We start from the raw sequence: 19,034 nt of genomic DNA, 5'->3' as shown, positions 1-19,034 counted from the left end.
AAGAAGTCCCGAAGCCCTCCTTGAGGAAAGTGTTCTATCAACATCAACTTTCCGCGAGCGATTTTTCTTCTTCATCAAACCAAAAAAAACGAACTTCAAAAGAAGAAGCGATTGATCTAACGCGTCGAAAGCTTTGAGAAGTTTCCAGCAAAAATACAAGTAGTTTTGTCGCTGTTGAGTGTTCTTGCGAAAACAATGTTGACGCGGGTTGTTTTTGTCCTTGATAACCGAATAAATGTAATCAAGGAGAAATTTCTCAAGAGTAAGGGACAATTTTGGCAAAGACACGGGACGATAGTTCTCTGCCAATGCCTTGAATTCCTTTTTTGAACATGCGTGATGTACACACACTTCCATCAATCTGGCCATATCTTAATCAGAAAGATGTGATTAAATATGGAATAAACAAACAAGGAGACACCATAGTCTCCACTACATAAAACAAGGGAAGGCAGGCTATCAGACTCTGCAGTCGAGCTATTCGTGAGGCGACTGAGGCCATTTTGAAAATCCGCTATTTTTAAAAACCTTTCACTCAAAATAACTTCAGCATGCGCATATTTTTCGCTGATAAGAGTATCTGTTGCATCTTTGAGAAAAAATGAGTTAAAGTTAAAGTTGAAAAGTTCAGCCTTTTCGTAAAATGTTACATCTTCCAAACTGTTTATAATTAGTGTAGACGGAAGGGACTTCCTAGCGTGTAAATTTTTGAGCAACGAGAAAACTTCGTTTGTGGTATTTCTACTCGAAGTTGAAAGCTGACACCTGATTCATTTCTGCGAGACATTTTTGTCACCTTCCAGCCGTCTTATTCTATCGATACTCGTAGCTCTAAGTCTTGCGCTTTCTAGCTTGTTCGAGTGATGATAAGTAACCGAGATGTAAAAGAATGGGAAATTGCTTATTTATTCTGCTTTTGTTTTCCTCCCTGTGGTTCGAATCTTGCAGCGAAAAAATGTTGTGCAATTTGATGCTCCTCTTTGCCATTTTTAGCTGTTTTTTACTTACAATGACATCGCATGATGATTTTTATTGAAAATATTTTAATCTTCAGAAATAAATATATGTAATCTACTGCGGTTCTTTCATAGCGTGAAAAATTTTTAGCTGAAGCATTTGGTGAGCTAATTCAAGCTGTGAAGAAACAATTTGAATTTATCGCCGTTTTTTTGCGCGACCAAGTGGTGTGTTTTTTCGAACCAAATCGAGATATTAAAATAATTGTAAGTATTTTAAATTTTGATTACTTGAATTGCCTGCGTGAAGTGAATATAAAAAATTATCCAAACTATAGAGTTGATTCAAACTGCGAATTGACTCAAACGGTAACTTCCCAAATGGCATAATTCCCAAATGGCATAAATTTCAAGTTTTCATTGTTTTTTAAACGTTTTCCATCAATTTGTTATTCTGACATTTTGTCAGGAACGAAAGCATGTGAACAAAACTTCCAATTAATTGCTTCCAAACAAAAGTCACGCAACAAATTTGTCAAAAAAATTGACCACAAGAAGCTTATGAATAACCGCGAGCTAATTTAAAATAAAATTTCAAGCTTTTTCAAGATAACATTTCAATCAACATTTGAGTTGACAACTTGACTAACTTTCTCACATTGTTCACGAAAAATTTGTTCTCGATTTTTTCAATGCAACTGTTCCATGAAATTTATGCCTTTTGGGAATTTTTTCATTTTTTACGCCATTTAAGAATTATGCCATTTGAGACGTAATCGATTCAAACTATTGAAAATACATTTCGCTCTTTATCACTTAAATAGTTTGCTCAAAACTGTTTCAAAGGTTTGCCCTCTGATTCAACCATTTAAAAAAACACGTAGTTTTTAAAACTTCAATCACGTGAATAGATTGCTTGAAAAAGTTTTATCATTTTGCGAACGGACTCAAGATAGCACAATTATCATAATTATAAGTTTCATCACTGTAATAGCTCGCTTGAAACAACTTGAAGGTTAGATAGGCCAGCTTATATATTGCAAGTCGACCTAAAGTAAACTCAGTATCAAACAAACAATCATTTCATTACATACTTTTGTATTTTAAACACTTCTGACTTCTTCATTTTTTCACATTGTATTTATTATTTAGTCTGCTGGCTGATCTTTTCAATCATGACATCCGTCATTTTTTCAAGGTCATATTCAGGATTCCACCCCCAGTCATGTCTGGCGTCACTGTCATCCAGACTGACCGGCCACGACTCGGCTATCTTCTGTCGCATTGGGTCCACTTCGTATTTGAACTTGGCATTGGGAATCCGCCTCTGAATCTGTTTTTCAAGTTGTTCCGGACAGAATGACATGGCATTTATGTTGTATGTCCTGAAACGTTTTTGTCCTCTTCACAAATTGACTTCTCGTTTGGTTTGTTAAGTAATAATTAGCTGTTAGCTATAACTTATTGTGCGGGAAAATTAAAAGATTCAAAACCGGTTGCCCGAATTGTGTGCTTTGAAGTATTTTCGTCAATACAAGATTTTTTTTCTCTCTCCAATCCTAAAGATACTTCTAGTTTAGTTTGTTAAGTATTAATTACTTCTCGTTCTGAACAAATAACAACCTAAGATAGTTTTATTGTTCAAAACTTTCTAAATTCACCGTCTTCGTACCTCTGTTTCAGCTGAGACTCTGGAGTTAGCATGAAGTCGATGACCGATTTGGTGCAATCACCAATGTACATCATCGGTAGGTACGTCTCTCGCTTCAAATCACAGGAGAATGATCCATCTTTCATGCCTATAAGATAGCCAAACAGTTAAGAGAGGGAAGGAACATTTCCATATGAAAAGTTTCACTTTTATTTAACTCGATTTAATGATCATTAAACTTTCCGTCTGCGATTAGCAAGCGTTACCAAGTTGTAATATAGACTTTTTCGGGTTGACTTATTTTGAAAAATCACTTGAATAATTTGCACTCTGCAGACCTGCTCAATTGTATGAAAATTCATATTTAACAATAGATTACTAATGCTTGCAACTACTGCTTAATGATATATCCAAAATTCTAACCATTGAATGTGTATAATTATAGAATTTCAATATCTTTTGCGGATGATTTTTCGGCTTCATGGTAGTCCACTTGAGCTATGTCGGTTCAGTTTCCGAATTGCTTATAGCACCTTGCATGCACTGCATACAAAGGATTCGTGGATCATGTGGGCGGTACATGCATTTTTATACCAGAAGATTTTTTCGGTTGCCTTTCAGTTTATTGGGTGGGGGCCTTAAGTCCGTCGGCTTATCTATCTAATATTTTGTTTCCTAAAAACTTCCGGCGTTATTTTTGATATCAGCGAAACTAGCAACAAATTTTCAATTGCTCACAATTAAGTCTCTTAAGAACTGTTTGAAAATTTTTAAAATTCCTTTTTAAAAACGTCATTGTTTCGTGTCAGGGGCGAATTTAGGGAGGCGGACTCCCCCCCCCCCCCCCCCTCATGGATTAGACACCCTGCCAATCCAAAGGGTCCCCCCTTTCAAATATTTTGAGTTTGAGATACCCATTTTTGGCTGACAGACCCTAAAATTTTTCTTAGGCGCCTTGCGCGCCAATATATACTAATTTTAAGGGGGGAGCGCGAGCCAAAAAAACAAGTAAAGTTTTCAAAAAAGTGCCTAAAAACGCCTTTTCGGCCTGTTTTTTCAAATTTTTCGTGTGGCGATCGAGAGAATCTTAGATCCGCCTCTGTTTCGTGTCTCTAGTTTTTTCAACTTTTGCGTCGTTTGAAAACTTCTTCGCTTGCTATTTACTGAGCGTTTTTCTGTTTTTTAAACGCTTTTGAGAAATCTCAACTAATGATGTCAAAAATTGAGTGCCACAAGGCTCGGTTCTAGGTTCATTGCCTTTCATACTCTATGTAAATAACTTGTCTTTCGAGGATAATAGTACCAAAAATAACTTAGTTCTATATGCGGAATTTCCAGTCATTAAAACTAGTGGAAAATGCATGCTTCTAACAAAGGTGCATCAATCACTCATGGTTGAGGCCAAAAATGTCTCTGCCAAAATAAGCTCAAACTGAATGGTGACAAAACTAAAACGATGAAATATGGAAAAATGAAAAACTTCGTAAAAATCAAAGACAAAATTCCATTGAATAACGAGAAAACTGAAGAAATCTTAGATACTTAGGAGTACATTTGGACTCAAAATTGAATTTCCGCTCTACATAGAAAAAGTTAGTTCAAATTTGCGGAATGCTCTATCAAACAAGCGAGTACTCGAAATTAGCACAACTGTTGCATTATTATACAATTACCTTCAACCTGCTTTACAATACGGGATACTTGCGTAAACCAACAAAGACATTTTTATAATCAGGCCACTTCTAACTAAATTTGCAAGAATAATCAGAATAACAGTTTCGTTAAAAGAGCGGAGACTCATTAATGGAACTACAAGTGAAAATTTTTATTTTCCTATCAACCAAGTTGTTCGCATACGAAATTCTGAAAAATTTAATAAAATTTATGAAAAAGGAATTTGAAGTAAGTTTTCTACATTCAAAAATAACTCGTGATTAGGAGGTAATTAGTCTGATGTTTAAGCAAATCACGAGTCAAAAATTAACCTTGATTAAACACCAAAGTTACCAGAGATCTCTTAATCTGAAAAATAGGCAATTGTTTAACCTAGTTCTAACAGTTTTTCCAAGTTGGCCAGAGTTCGTTAAAACAGCAACAAAAATCAAATCAACATGTAAACCACATTGATAATGAGGGGGGGGGGGGGGGGGGGGGTTCGTTCCAGATTTCTCTAGGGTCTGAAAATCCAAGGCGAAGAACGTTTGTAGTAACATTGTTACTTTTTTAAGAATGTTTTTCTTTCGACTTCTGTAACTCGGTGAGAAAGAATTTTTGAACAGCTATACATACCTTTACTAAGCGCTTAACGCCAGTTTTAGTTTTTTTTCTGCTTGAGGTGCCCACAAACAGAAATTCAGGTCTAAAAGCGTCCTCTCAGTCTTTAAGTCTTTGGTCAGTCTATAATTTTGCTTTTTGGTTCAAATAAAACACCATTAGATTGGATTAGGAACATTTTATTATGATTATGATTTTACCTTAAACTTTTTGTATCGCAAGCGGTGCGAAGCTAAGCTCAGCCTCTTTGTAGCAATATATGGGACATTGATTGCTTCAACTGCTGTTTAACTTTACTGGCATTTGCTAAATGGGTATTTGACGTATTTTAGGTGTTTGACATATTGACATCTGGCGCAGTAAAGGTGTTTGATGTTGAGTTAAGGCATTTATTTATGTAATATATTTTTTTCAGGCGTCTCAAAGTTATTACTTTTAAGCAACTCAATTTAGTATAGTTCGCTTGCCAGCAATTAGATTTAAATAAAATGGAAAAAAAAATTGTAGTGAACTCAATTGATCTCACATTTATGGAAGCTTTTGGCCGCGTAGTCTGTGGTGCCGGCACCTTCATATGCATTCGCACTCACAATTCCAGGAAACCGAAGAGATCTGAAATCCACCCCGTACTTGTACACGTAATACTCTCCCAACAGCTCCCCGAATACTTTGCTCACGCCGTAAATTGTCCTCGGTCGCTGAATTGTAATGTTCGGAGTTCTTTCACGAGGCGTGTCTGGGCCGAACACTCCAATTGTGCTCGGAATGAACACTTTCAGTTTATGAATTCTAGAAAGTTCTAGAATGTTTGTGGTTCCCATTATGTTGACCTGAATTATTCAGAGAATTAACATCAATTGTTTGCGAGATTCATAAACATTTTGGTAGTTTTTTGTTCTACATCTAGTATTTTTCTGCCTTGAAATTCTCGAAAAAAAAGGTGATAAGTTTGATAAGTTTTTGAAAATGCTATTTATATCTAGATAATTTTAATTATGTGATTGGCAAAAGCTTCAGCTATATATCTTCTCCCTTTAAAAGTTATTAGTTGCGAGAGCAAGAGTCCTGTAATCGGAAACTAGACTTTTCGCGCGTAAACAATTTTTGGTTCAAATTTAGAAGAAATTGAACTGGATATTTAATTGAAACTTATCAACTTGCAACTTGAAACTTGTCGAGATAAAGGTTCTTGAGTTCAATTTTTGTTCGGACATTGTTTTTTGGGAAATGTTCGGGAAAAATTGAACTGTCAGGCTTTTGCTTAGACTTATGTTTTGTCGGCTTATTTTACAAAGAATATAAAGTTTTCCTAATTTGAATAATTCTGTTCTTTCTACTTATGTTGAGTTTTTCAAATTTTTTCCATTGATGATGGTTGTAGCTTATGTTTGACTGGCTAGGTGTACGTACTTTGCGTCGTTTGAATGACAAAAATTGTTTATAAGTTCCATTACTAGGCCAAACCGTGTAATAAGCGGATTCCGTAACAGGCCAAAATCCGATTTGATGAGGAATCCGCAAAACTGCTACTTTTCTTTGATCTGTTTTGCTATTTTGGATTCCACAAACAAATAACTAAAACACTATACGCGGAATCCGCAAATTGTAAGCGGAATCTGCGTTTTATTTGCGGATTCCAGTTACATATGTAGTAGCGTTTTCATATTAAGTCTTTTCTGCACACGGTGGTCACCAGCGATCTCAATTCCTGCCTGCTTACCGCCAATTTCGATCACAATTCCTGCCCCCAACTTCGATCTCATTAAGTACCTACTTACACCAAACTTCGATCTCAACTCCTGCTAACTGAACAAACTAAGGTCAGCTGATTAATCGATCTCAATTTCTGTCAACTGAACAAACTAAAGTTAATAAATTGATCAGTTCAATACAATTCAATTTACTTTGAACAATATCGTTTCAATTTAGCCTAATTTCAAAATGTGAGCACTCCAGAACAGACCAGAACAGTTTGATAATGCAACCTTTTCATTACTATTTTTGTATTTTTGGAATTAAGATGTGATTCAGCTGTAAAAAATTTGTTAATCGTTATTGGCTCACATTTTAACCAACCATCTCATCTCAATTGATGATGATTTTAACCAACCATTTCATCTCAAATACTGATAATTTAACCAACCATCTCGTTTCAAAAACTGATGATCTGAAATCGAGTTCTTTGAAACCACTATTATGCCGAATACTGTTTTTATTCGATGATTGTGCTTCAAATCGATTCCAAAAAATTAGCTTGCCGGTAAATCTCACAATAACTAAATGGTGACATCCGCCGTTTGAGTTAAACGATATTTTAAGATTTGTTTTGTCGATTCCGCTTACAATGGCTAAGTCTTTGTTTTTATTTTCGGAATTGCTTGATAATAATTCCAGCTCTAGCTTTTCATTGTTCTTATGTTCAAGTTTTTCCAAAAAGTGCCTAAAAACGCTTTTTTTTGGTGGTTGCCTGCGACGCAGAAAATTTAGTCAAAATATGGTGCTTAAAGTGATTTGGGAGAGCTCAAAAAAAGATCGACCATTTTCTGAAATTTTTTGAAAATCGGCTCCCTCCAGAAAGTTTAAGATCCGCCCCTGCTTATGATTTAAATGTATGAAACAATGCTAGTCATACAGTTTTCGTACGATTTCGAAAAATGGTTGAAATAATTAAAAACTAATTTCTGCGGCTATTTGATTCTAATAAAACAGTCTGGTGATAACAAATACCGAGACTTTTTGTTTTTCAAAAAATGCTTGTCATACAATTCCCACATAAAAAAAATTGTATGCCTAGCATTTTGCTGATAGCGACATAAAATTTTTTTTTGTTTTTTTTTCAACCGCAAATTAAATTTTGTACTAATGCAATTTCAAAAAAATATTTTGAATGCAATTTTTTTTGTGTGTGCATAACGTGGTACGTAATTTTTGTTTCCTTTTTACTTAATTTCAAGTTTTTTCAACCCGGGAAAGGGAAAAAGTTTTAAAACTTAATCGCTCAGAGTTTTATAATGCCAACAAAATCTTGTTATTTTGCGTCTCAGTGGGAGTCTGTCCCGATCAACCGTAAAATCTCCCCCCCCCCCCTAATTGACCTACCGTAGAATGCCCTCCTCATTAATTTTGAAAAAAAAATCTGTGTGAACTATGCAGTTCATACAAACACGCAGCAAATAAAATTGTTTTTACATTTTTATGCGACATTGCATTTGTATGCTGTTAATTACACAAATTAATGTTTTAATTCGATTTTATTTTGTAAAATTGTTAATTTTGAAAAAAAATCTAGGCTATACTTAAAGTTAGCAGTTCTACATCTCCCCCCTCCCCTAAATCGATTCGAGGAAAGTGGGAATTGTACAATTGATCCTTCTGTCCAAGTATTTTTGGCTTAGTGGCCGCTCGGTTAATGATACTAAAAGTTTCTGTCTCATTTTCCATTCGATAGCTTGCAATGGTACGCTTGTGTTGTACCGTAAGTGGCGGGAAGCTCCGCTTCGCCTCTGTTAGAAACTGTCAACTAACCTGGCTTGCCAAATTTACATTTGTCTCCGCCAGAGCCGAGAGTAAAGCTGCGTAATGCACAACGCAGTTTATTTCATTGTCCACCACAATTTTGTGAAGAGAGTTCAAGTCCGAAATATCCAGATATGCAAAGGGTCCATCTGTTCCTTGCTTTGACATCTCTCGCTGCATGTCATCGGTTACGACACGACTTTGTTTCGAAACGTCAGTTAAAATGACGTTTTCTTTTCCATACCTGAAAAAAGTAGCGATGAAATCATCATTCTCGTTCGTTTTTTACAGCAGAAATTCTAACTACTACTTGCAAAAAAGGCCGAGAAATGCGCGAGAAGCACTTCGGTTACTCCGACTATTCAGCGTCACAAATTGATTTTTCACTAAAAAGTAAAACTGTCTCCCCTCCCCCTCACCTTCAGAGGCACTGACTGAGCCTAGTGGGCAGGCGTTTACTTTTAGACCGTCAGACCGGGTGTTCGATCTCCCGGCATTGCAATGATAACATCTGAGGACGAGCTCTCACTTAGCTTCTAGCTGCAAGTCTACCATAGCTTGGCCAAATTTGGCTGCTATAAGGGTGCTACGTAAAAAGTTTTAAACGCCAAAAACGGCCTTGGGTCGCAAGCAAGAGCTTCTCTCAACAAAATAACGCAGTCTGGAATGTGGAGAGTTGATACAACTGGACTATTTTCAGACAGTTTTGTTAAGGCCTGCTGATAGCTTTTCAGCGATTCACAGGAGTTATAATGATATAAAATTTTGGCTCTCAATATCCTCTAATAACACGCTTGCGATTACAAAAATTATCATTCAGAAAGATTAGGATCAGGGGCGAATTTAGGGGAAGGGGGGAGGGGCGGGATATTATTCAATGACATCTATTTTAAGCCGACCAACCCTAAAACTTTTCTAAAGGCGTCTTCGGCGCCAATATGTACTAATTTTGAAGGGAAGGGCTCGCCAAAAAAAAGCGTTTTTTGGTCAAAATTTTTCAAAAACTGCTTCAGAATGGCCTTTTCAATTGTTTTCTCGAAGTTTTTTTGGTCAAAATAGGGTCTATTTACAGTGTTCTGGTGTTGCTAGGAAATCAGTTTGGCCGAACTAAAAAAAAGCCGAACTAAAAAAATTTTTCGAAATCCGCCTCCTTTGAGAAAATCCTAAATCTGCCCTGATTAGGATATCAAAAACCTGTTTCATATGCCTACTTAAGTTTTATTTAAAAATTCTTCTACACCATTACATGCACGAGGAAAATTCGTGTGCAGTAAGAAAGACGATTTTAATATTATTAACTTCCGCCTACGATGTAGTTGTCTGCGGGGCTTTCAACGAAGGAAAAGATCCAAAAAGTGGTTTGCTGAAAAATTGAAGCTTAGAACAAATTGGGAAAACATGAAATACCTTTTGCGCAGTTCGGCCGTCAAGTCCAACCCGAGCTGGCCTAAACCGCCGGTTATTAAAACGCGGGGGCGTGAACCATCGGTAAGCAAAGTTCGCTTGATAAGAAATGCATGTTTAGTAGTAAGTAATTTTTTCAATGCCATATTACGCATGACTCTGAAGTATAAACGTGAGACGTACGACCGCTTTTACAAGCAGATGACAGCAGACGGTTTACAAATTAAAAAGCCACAAACGCTACGTGCACGTTGCCATTTTTCAAAACTCAATGACAAGACTCATCAAAGTTACTTAACTTGATTTGTTTTGTCAATCAAACAGAGTTTCTTAATGTAACTGAAGAAATTGACAAAAAAGCACTACATTTAACCAAAGTCCAGATTGGGCCGCCTAGTGGGGGAGGGTTGGGGTAAAGGGAATATTATTTAAGGAGGGGGTGGGGGGTCTTTTATTTAGTTGGGGGGATGTTGACCACAATAGGTTCGTTTATTTTAGTTTTCGGTTACTTCCTTTGACGTTTTGTCACACCTTGCCCTGTTTTTGGTAAAATATTTTTAATTGGATTGAAGTCACATCTTGCCGTGATTGGAAAAATTAAATCATGCTTTTTGGCAAAAAAACACCTCAAAAGCTGCTATTTTCACAAGATCTCCAGGTTAGAAGCTGCTCTTTTAGTCAACATCAGGAGTGGATTTAGGAAGGACGGTGGAAGGGGGTGGATATTATTTTAGCGCCAATATATACTAACAGTGGCGTGTTTTTAGGGGCGGTTTTTTAAAAAAATTTTGTTTAGATCGAACAACTTTATTTTCCGAGATCTCCAAAAATACTATATCGAAATCATTTTTTCCAAAAATATCTGCGCCGCAGGCAAAACTTTGAAAAAAAACACGTCAAAATGGCGTTTTTGACCAAAAAAATTGCGTTTTTTGGCATGCGCACCCCCTTCAAAATTGTTCACATTGGCGCCAAAAGAGCTTTTTGAAAATTTTTGAAGCTGCGTAGCGCAAAATGGATGTCGTAATATTATACCAAAGGGAGCCCCTTACGAAAAATTTGGGAACGCCTTCTCGGCACGGTACTGTATACTGATTTTGAAGGGGAGAGCGCGCCGAAAGAACGCAAGTTTTCGGCCAAAAATTTTCCAAAAAAAGCGTAAAGGTTTTTGTTGAGTTTTGAGAGCGGTTGATTCGGCTCTTCCTTTTTCCTCACGTGCAATTTTTCACTGTAAATTGTTCTGTTTGAATTGTCCGAATGTTACAAAAATTAGGCATGCAAACTAATTAGGCTATCACAAACATAGTTAGTCTTTATATTTAACCTTGTAAAACGCCTCGTTACTTTATTTATAGATGCTTATGTGAGGTGGGGTGAAAAGAAAAAAGCCTTAGACACAATTCTTACAAAAGTTTCATTTTGCTTTGTATTAAATCCAAATCCAATCGATCATCTGACGTATCTGCAGGGGCGGATCTAGGATTTTCTCGAGGGGGCTCGGATTTTTAAAAAAATTTCGAAATTTGTCAACCTTTTTTTAGGTCGATCGAACTGGTTTTTGGAGCTCTCCCAACCAGAGCACTAAAAAGTCTCTGTTTTGGCCAAAATTTCAGCGCCGCAGGGCAAAAAAATGGGCAGAAAAGGCGTTTTTAGGCACTTTTCGGAAAGTTTTTAACAAAAAATTGCGTTTTTTTTGGCGCGCGCTCCCCACTTAAATAAGTATATATTGGCTTCTTTACAAAAATTTTAGGGTCCGTCTGCCAAAATTGGATATCTGAAAATAGTTCAAAGGGGGAAGCAGGTACTTTGGGTCGGCAGGGGGTCGAATCCCTGACAAAGACGTCCAAGCCCACCGCCCCCCCCCCCCCCAAAATCCGCCTAGAGGTTACCTATATGCTTTCAGATGCCAAGGGCGTAAGTCGACGGAGTTTTCTGTTTTTTTTTTCGGATAGTTGTCCGTCTATTTTTCTGTCGGCTTAGATTTCGTGTCACCAATTCTCTAATAGGTTTAACAATCTTCTAACTTTCTGAATGCTATTAGAGGAAGTAGTTGAGTCACAAAATTGTTTGCGGAAACTTTGCTGCTTTTTTCAAAGCTTTTCGAAAGTTCTTACTCTGTCAATTTTTTTGCACAGAATTTTTATAATGCAAATTTTCTGCTCTTCATTAGCATTGGCAATTCTTTACCGCTTCGTAAACGTTGTTTCGATGCAAATTTACGTTTATTTGTCTTTTATTCATCATCTAAATTTTTTGTCAAAATTGAACTTTAATGCACAAAGTTTGATTGAAAGATTTGAAATTTTTGGTAGATCTAGCTTTTCTCGACATTTCGAACTTTTGTTTTGACTAAGTGGCCCTTGTATTATTTTCTGTCTGCTAGCTTGCCATACTATAATTGTTTTATGCTTTATAGTTTATGGTTGTTGACCTAAACTGTCGGTTTAGTTTTCGAATTGTGTATACCACCTCGCATTTTCTACATATATAGCAGTTGCAGATGTTAGCAGTAATTTTATGTGGGCAGTAATTTCATTTTTTTCCAAAAGATTTTACTTTAATATTTCGGCTAATTTTCAGCTTATTGGTTGACCGCTTTCTGTTGTTTTTTTTTCACCTACTGTTTTAATTTCTACAAGTTTTCGGTTTTATTATAGAACAATAAGAGTCTAGCATCATAGTTTTGAATCCTCAAAATTAACCCCACAAGGAACGCTGTGAAAAAACGTAATTAAAATTATTCAATAGAAGTTTTGCCAATCTTTCAATAGTTCTTTCAATATCATCGTTCGAATTCGTTTTTCTTCTGTTTCTTGACAGTCAAACTGTTTTAGTTTTACACTTGTTGGTTTTGCAAGTGGCGTGAAGCTCAGCTTCGCCTCTGTGTTTGGTCTTTTTTTCTGATTTCCGCTTTTTTTTCAACTATTTAACCATCTTAGTGCAGTTTCTTAATTTCATCCGAGAGTAAGATTTGATTAGATTAAAACATTGAAAAATTTAGTTATCTTTCTTTTGCCACCGATTTTTTCCTTCTTCGTGAAGCTGGCGAAAGTTTTCAAACGATTCTAGGACTAGAAATGGTTAATCAGTTTGAGTTCGTATTTATAGTTGTTGTTTGTGGAATGAATCATTGATTTGTTTTTTTTTCCATTGCGATTAGCAAGAGTATTATAATAGAGTATTAGATTTTTTCCTGGTGTGTTTTTGAGAGTAGTTTTTTCAAGAGTATTTATATAGAGTATTTTTTTCCTGGTGGGTTTTTGCAAAAAGATTGGTTACAATTGGAATTGTCCAATTCAGTACGGTCGTTCTGTAATCTTAATTATTTGGTATGGGTACAATTTTGATGAGGTTGGTTTTTTCAGGGAATTTTATTTTCACTAAAAGTTTAAATTAGATTTTCTCATTGTGTCTTGGTGCCCACAACTCGTGGTGATTTTCTTACTTCTTTTCTTTTTACTTCTTTCAAATTTCTTAAAAATCTTTAAATTATTTTTGTGACTATTCGAATTTGGGAAAAAACTTAGCATTTTGATCGATTTTTTTGTTTTTATTATCAACCAGAGGTATTTGTCATACTTTTTGCAGACAATTAAGTTCATGAAACTTGGTGCAATATTTTTAAAATTTTTAAAGTTCAAATTCCCGATTTTTTTTTCGTTTTCAACTGATTTTTAGCATATTTTTTTTGTTAATGAGCTATATTGTTTAAAATTTAAGAAGCTCAGTGGATGTTAGATTGGAAAAATTGTTTTCAAATTTTTTTGGACTTCTTAATTTCTCAAAACCTTCCATTTATTTTGAAAAAGCTCATCGTTAGGTTTGTTGCTGGTTTTTTCTACTACTTATATTGCAGTCTCTGGGTCTGCGTACAGATACTTTTGACCCGCCTTAATTGATCATATTTTGCATTTGGCTCAAATTTTTTTGTTCGTTTTTCGTGTTTTGCATTTTGTTTTCGTGTTCATGAAATTAGAAATTTTTTATAGAGCGTAATTTTTGCATATTTTAATAAGTTTTTGTTTCAGCAGTTCTTTTGCCCAAACATTTTGTTTTTGTCTAACCAAATCAAAAATTTCAATACCGGTTTCTATTTTTCAACTAAACATTTTTGAATAAAATACCGATATCAACTGAAAAGTAATGATCAGCTCAAAATCAGAAATATATTTCCTTCGTGATTGAATTCGATGGAAAAATGTTTTTATCTGATGTTTTTGAAGTATATAGTTTCGATGTTTTTTATCTACATTTGTGTTTGCGAACTTTGAAACGACGCAACAGTTTGGAATTTGAAAGCTTCATAACTCATTTTTTGCGACTGTTTTTGCCTGAACGTTCGTTTACCCACGTGTTGTACGCTTAGATACTGCTCGATAAAGGTTTCTGAATTTTCATTTTACGCGAATTATAGTCATGAATAGGAATGCAAAAAGATGATCCAAAATATTCTATGGCGAAAAAAAAAAACAATAATGAGTCAAATAAAACTCATTTTGCTCTTTTTTCATCCCATAAAAACGGCCTATATGAAACTTTTTCAACCCGCCCTAATGAATGAAGGTTAATGAATCAGTAAGTTCAAAACTTTAGTTTTTGATTTTCATAAAAAGTAATAAGCTTTTTTTTGAGTCTGGCGAAATCAAGGTTCTTTTGTATATTGCGTTTTTTATGGGATAAAAACGAGTGACTGAGCAATTAAAGCTACTATGAACTGGCATTATTTGAGCAGAGAACTAGTCATTTAAAAAATACAAGGATTCTGAAAAAACAATAGAATTATCTTCAAATACTCCAAATTATAAAGCAGTGGGGTTCTGTCAGTCAGTTTCGAGCTCTAAAAAGCTAACAGACAGCGTTGATTTATTTTTGGGGCCCGTATTCCCAAATACACCTAGTTAGAGTCAACGTTACCAATATTTTTCCAATCGATCAACAACAGTCTACGACATCTCTCTGCAAACTTTGTTTCATCAAACTCGAACTTTTTATGATCAGTTTTTTCAAATATCAAACAACAAGAAACGTTCTCTGACCAAATTGGTTAGAATATACAAAACACTTAGACAAAGTAACGAAGTTTTTCACTCAACTAACGTTACTATTCCAGGTTAACCAAGGTGTTTAGGTTTTTCCTTTTTATCAGACATTCCAAAATTGCTCAAACGTTCACTTAATCCTTAGCTTTCTTCTAGAAAAAGGGATAAGAGGACTTGTATGCGAACTAAATCTACACCAAATGGCAGATAAACTGAACTCATTCTTATTTAAAAAATAAAGTCTGAGCCAAACTCAGATTCATGCCTAGGTTTCTCATTGTGCAATAGTGTGTTTAGTTTTAAATTGCACCATTTCCGAGGTTCGTCTTCATGTTAACAAGTTTCATCCTCAACTAAACTAACCTAACATTACTTATGGTTATCTCATCCGGAAAGGAATTTTTGGCTCAAAACACAAAACAAACTATCTAAAACAACAAAGAAAGGAATTATAAGGTGTGTCATTCAACTAAAATTTCTTCTGTCATCCAATTTGAAATCTTTTTACGGAACTCAAATTAGTTTTATGTTGAAATTTAATTTGACAAAATCAAAAAATATATATATTTTGTGACAATTAGGTTAGAATTATTACAAATATGGTTTAAAAAAAATTGAGCTTAATTAAAATAGAAATACATTGAAATAAACAAAAAATGATCCAATTCTGGCAAAAGATAAGCCCATTTAAGGTGAAAGAACATTGGATTGAAAAACTTTTTCTCAAAGTGGCCAGAATAAGTCTAATAAGACCAGATACTGTTCCAATGAAACTAAAGCCCTCTCAACTTTGGTCAAAGTAAACACGAACTAAGGAGATAAATTAAGACAAAATTGATCGAAGTAGGCGCGTTCTGTTGGATAGAATTCAAATTCAATTAAACGTTTTCCAATTTTTAATACAATGGGGCCCAATTTAAAAGGCTAACTTTGTAAAAAATTTAAAAAAAACCAGAAGTTATCAAAAGAAGCCCGATTAAGTAAAATAAAACTGCTGTGGGCTAAAATTAATCCACTTTTTTTAAAAACTCGGCTCAGTTAAAGTTCCTCAGAGGTGAACTTGTCAAGGTAGGTTCCTTTACCGTAAAAAAAATTGTTCCAGCTAAAGTTATACAGAATTTTGTCAAATCGATCACAATTAATCTAAAAACAAGAAAACGAAACCAATCAAAAATGGTTTCAATAAAAACCAAATAAACTAAATTTTAACCAAAATTTGATCAACACTAACTTGTTAAAGAAGAAAAAGTCAACTAAACCTGAAAAAATCTAACTTTGTTCAGAAAAGCGATGTATAGACCTCTTTAACTCGATATTTGCCTTTTGAAATCATAACCCACACTTCACAACCGAGAGTGGCTACGTGCGTTTAGTCAAACTAAAAACGATCATATTAGTGTTTTAGCAAAACACGCAAACGAAAATGAACACCAACTATTCTTCCTTTTTTGACGATACAATCCAAACTAAATTTTTCAAACCAAAATTTTATTCATCAAACCCAATATACCTCTGAGAACTCAAATTATTCAACACTAACAACTAGCTTTTTGAAGTCATTCTAAGCAAAAGCGATACAAGATTCTCTCATAAACTTTTCGATGTTGTGAGTACTAAATAAAAAATAAAATAGAGTAAAATGGCGAATGTAAAACCATATCCAGATTTAGCTCTCAATGACTTCAATGACTCCAATTGAAGATGCAAGAGATTTTCCTGATATAATAGTGAAAAACATAGCACACTCCCAAGATCATTGCCTGGTTTTATCAAGTCAGGACCAGACGATTATCGAGATGCTTTTGTTAAAAGACAGAGAGCATTTTTTGGCTCAATATTTAGAGCTTTAGGTGCTCAGTGGTACCATGGAAAATCAGCAGGTTCAAATTGAAATGATATCAGAGATGAGTTCGATTATAGGTTTACTGATGATAAAGAAAAATATAGAAGAAAAATAGAAGCGAAAAACTTCAAAATACAACGTGGTGCATTAATCAAAAACTGTTTATGAAAACCAGAACACAACAAACTATGGAATTATGTAAAAAGTCACACTTATCAGGATCAAAACGAAAAGCACATCAGTTTTATATGAGAATCTTGCCGCAAAATGGCAAATTTTAAAAGATATAACTTTCAATGAGAACCGGAGAAAATCCAAAAAATATAATTTTCTGAAAGAATTTTTGCAACTACCAGGATTGAAACGAAAAGCACATCAGCTTTCAAGTAAGAATCCAGCTGCAAATTGGCAACAGATACAAAATCAGACATCTACTGAAAATCTCAGTTTTGCATCGAAAAGCGAGTTATCTGAAACAGCATCCTCTGTCGATGAGAGTAACACAGAAATAGTTGGAATAAAGGATCAGTTTCAAAAAATTACCAAGTTTAATGAAAGATCACACAATAAACGCAGCAGAAAACCCAGATGAGCCGGAAAGTTTTTTTAGGATAGCACGTTCTGTAAATGGTGTCGCAGAACAGGTCACTTTATGATTTATTGCTCTAGATATAGAGATATTCGAAAGCAATATCGAAGACAACCTCATTTTAGAGAGATTTTTTCTAAATTGTTAGAATTTCTAGGTCAAAAGATGTTATTGTGAAATCGTTAGCCAAATCATCAAAAAAAAGTAACGAGGTTATACTTCATAGCAAATATGCTGTATGAAAAATTACCTAGTGAAATAGAGTTGCATAAGTTGAAACAGACAGAATCGATAAAAAGAGTTTTCCAAACAAATATTGGTTCGCAAGAAGTCTGTAGTTTGAGCTCAAAATTGTCATGTTGTTCTTTTGAAAAATTTATCAGTTCTAATGTTTCGCAACTTTCTCTACCGTTACTATTAGTTTTTGCAAAAATGAAATTTACCAGAACAGAAAGTAGCAAAATTTAAAATTGAGAAAAATGTTAAGAAGACAATAATGCCATTTCTGAGCTCTAATTGCATTCAATCTCAGCCTTTTCAAGCAGCCTTGCAAAACAATTTTTCTCTGAAAACTAATATTTATCGGCAAAGTTTTTTGGAAATAAGTGATTTGCTCTTTTCACCAATTCTGTCTGATCCATTTTTTTTGCAACTCTCGATATCACCAGTTTTTTCCTCTTGCAAAATTTCCTCTTGTAACGCAAGTTTTGTCGGCACATTCGTTATATTTTTGGTGTGGAATCCGCAACAAGCAGTTTGAACTAGGTGTTTCGTATTCTTCAAGTATCTTCAAGAGTCTTTCGTGTATTCCTCTGAGATTTTGCGTACTCAGCTTACACTTTGCAGATTTCGCTTACAATTTGCGGGTTCCGTTTACACTTTAGGCGTTGAGCTTAAAGTTATGGAATCTGTGAGAGCGTGATTTTATTTTTCCCATATTTTTTGTAGATTGCAAATTCTGTTCCGAATTTCCAGAGTTTGTCGTGGATTCCGCATTTTGACTGTTTTTTGAGCAGTTTTGAGCAATACAATGTTTTAGCTATTTGTTCGTGGAAACAAAAACAGCAAAGAAGATCAAGGAAAAATAGCAATGTTGCGGAATCCATGTCAAGTTTGTTTTCAACCTGCTGAGGAAGTCGCTTACAGTTCGCAAAATACACGGTTTGGCCACGATGTCACAAACAAATAAAAGTACTCAAAAAATATTTTTTTTTCGTTTTTTGTAAGTATTTCTAAACACAATGTCAGAGCCAGATTAACTTGCCGCTGACGCGTTAATGAAAGTTGTAATTTTTGCACGAGTTCAAACCCCAATAACAGTGACGAAACGTGGCAGATAAAACATCCTTTTAAATTTGAATTCAAGGCATCATTATTCTTCAATGTAGAGAAATTTTTTTTTTAAAATGTTGGTAAAACTAAATTTTGTCCTACTAAAAATTGTAAAACTAAAACTAAAAAAAACTGGGAGATTCCGGGATCCGGTAAGTTGAATTTCGTCTAACTGTGGTAAGGAGGCAGTATTTAGATGCACATAACTAAATGGTCTACCGTGAATAGATTTTATAAAATATATTATCTTTATAAAAATCGATTTAAACAATTCAATCTCAAGTTTTGCAGGTCGTGTAACTTAGCACCATAACTGTGATAAAGACAAAGTCTTTAGGTCTTGCGTAGATCTGGGCGGTGAGTTCCCGTTAAAATAAGCCCGTTATAAGTATGATAGTTGGGTCCCTAAAATTAATAAGGGTCTCTGAAG

General features: G+C 34.9%; 2 protein-coding genes across 2 annotated transcripts in view; one reads left to right on the top strand and one right to left on the bottom strand.

The window, feature by feature from the left end:
• Positions 1–19,034, top strand: part of LOC134853956 (ras-related protein Rab-21-like) — a 103,406-nt gene that overhangs the window by 4,506 nt on the left and 79,866 nt on the right. The gene's annotated exons all lie outside the window — the stretch shown is intronic.
• LOC134854220 (L-threonine 3-dehydrogenase, mitochondrial-like) lies at positions 1,838–10,011 on the bottom strand. The gene is made up of 5 exons (XM_063870388.1): positions 9,805–10,011; positions 8,407–8,641; positions 5,408–5,711; positions 2,629–2,755; positions 1,838–2,341 (listed from the first exon to the last, which is right to left on the bottom strand). Exons 1-5 carry the CDS (start codon positions 9,954–9,956, stop codon positions 2,101–2,103), a joined length of 1,059 nt encoding a protein of 352 aa, XP_063726458.1. The 5' UTR covers positions 9,957–10,011; the 3' UTR covers positions 1,838–2,100.

This window comes from Symsagittifera roscoffensis, chromosome 9, assembly GCF_963678635.1.
Source record: "Symsagittifera roscoffensis chromosome 9, txSymRosc1.1, whole genome shotgun sequence".
Classification (NCBI taxonomy): domain Eukaryota; kingdom Metazoa; phylum Xenacoelomorpha; order Acoela; family Convolutidae; genus Symsagittifera; species Symsagittifera roscoffensis.
Note: the sequence above shows the minus strand (reverse complement) of the source record. Positions and strands in the feature narration are given on the sequence as shown.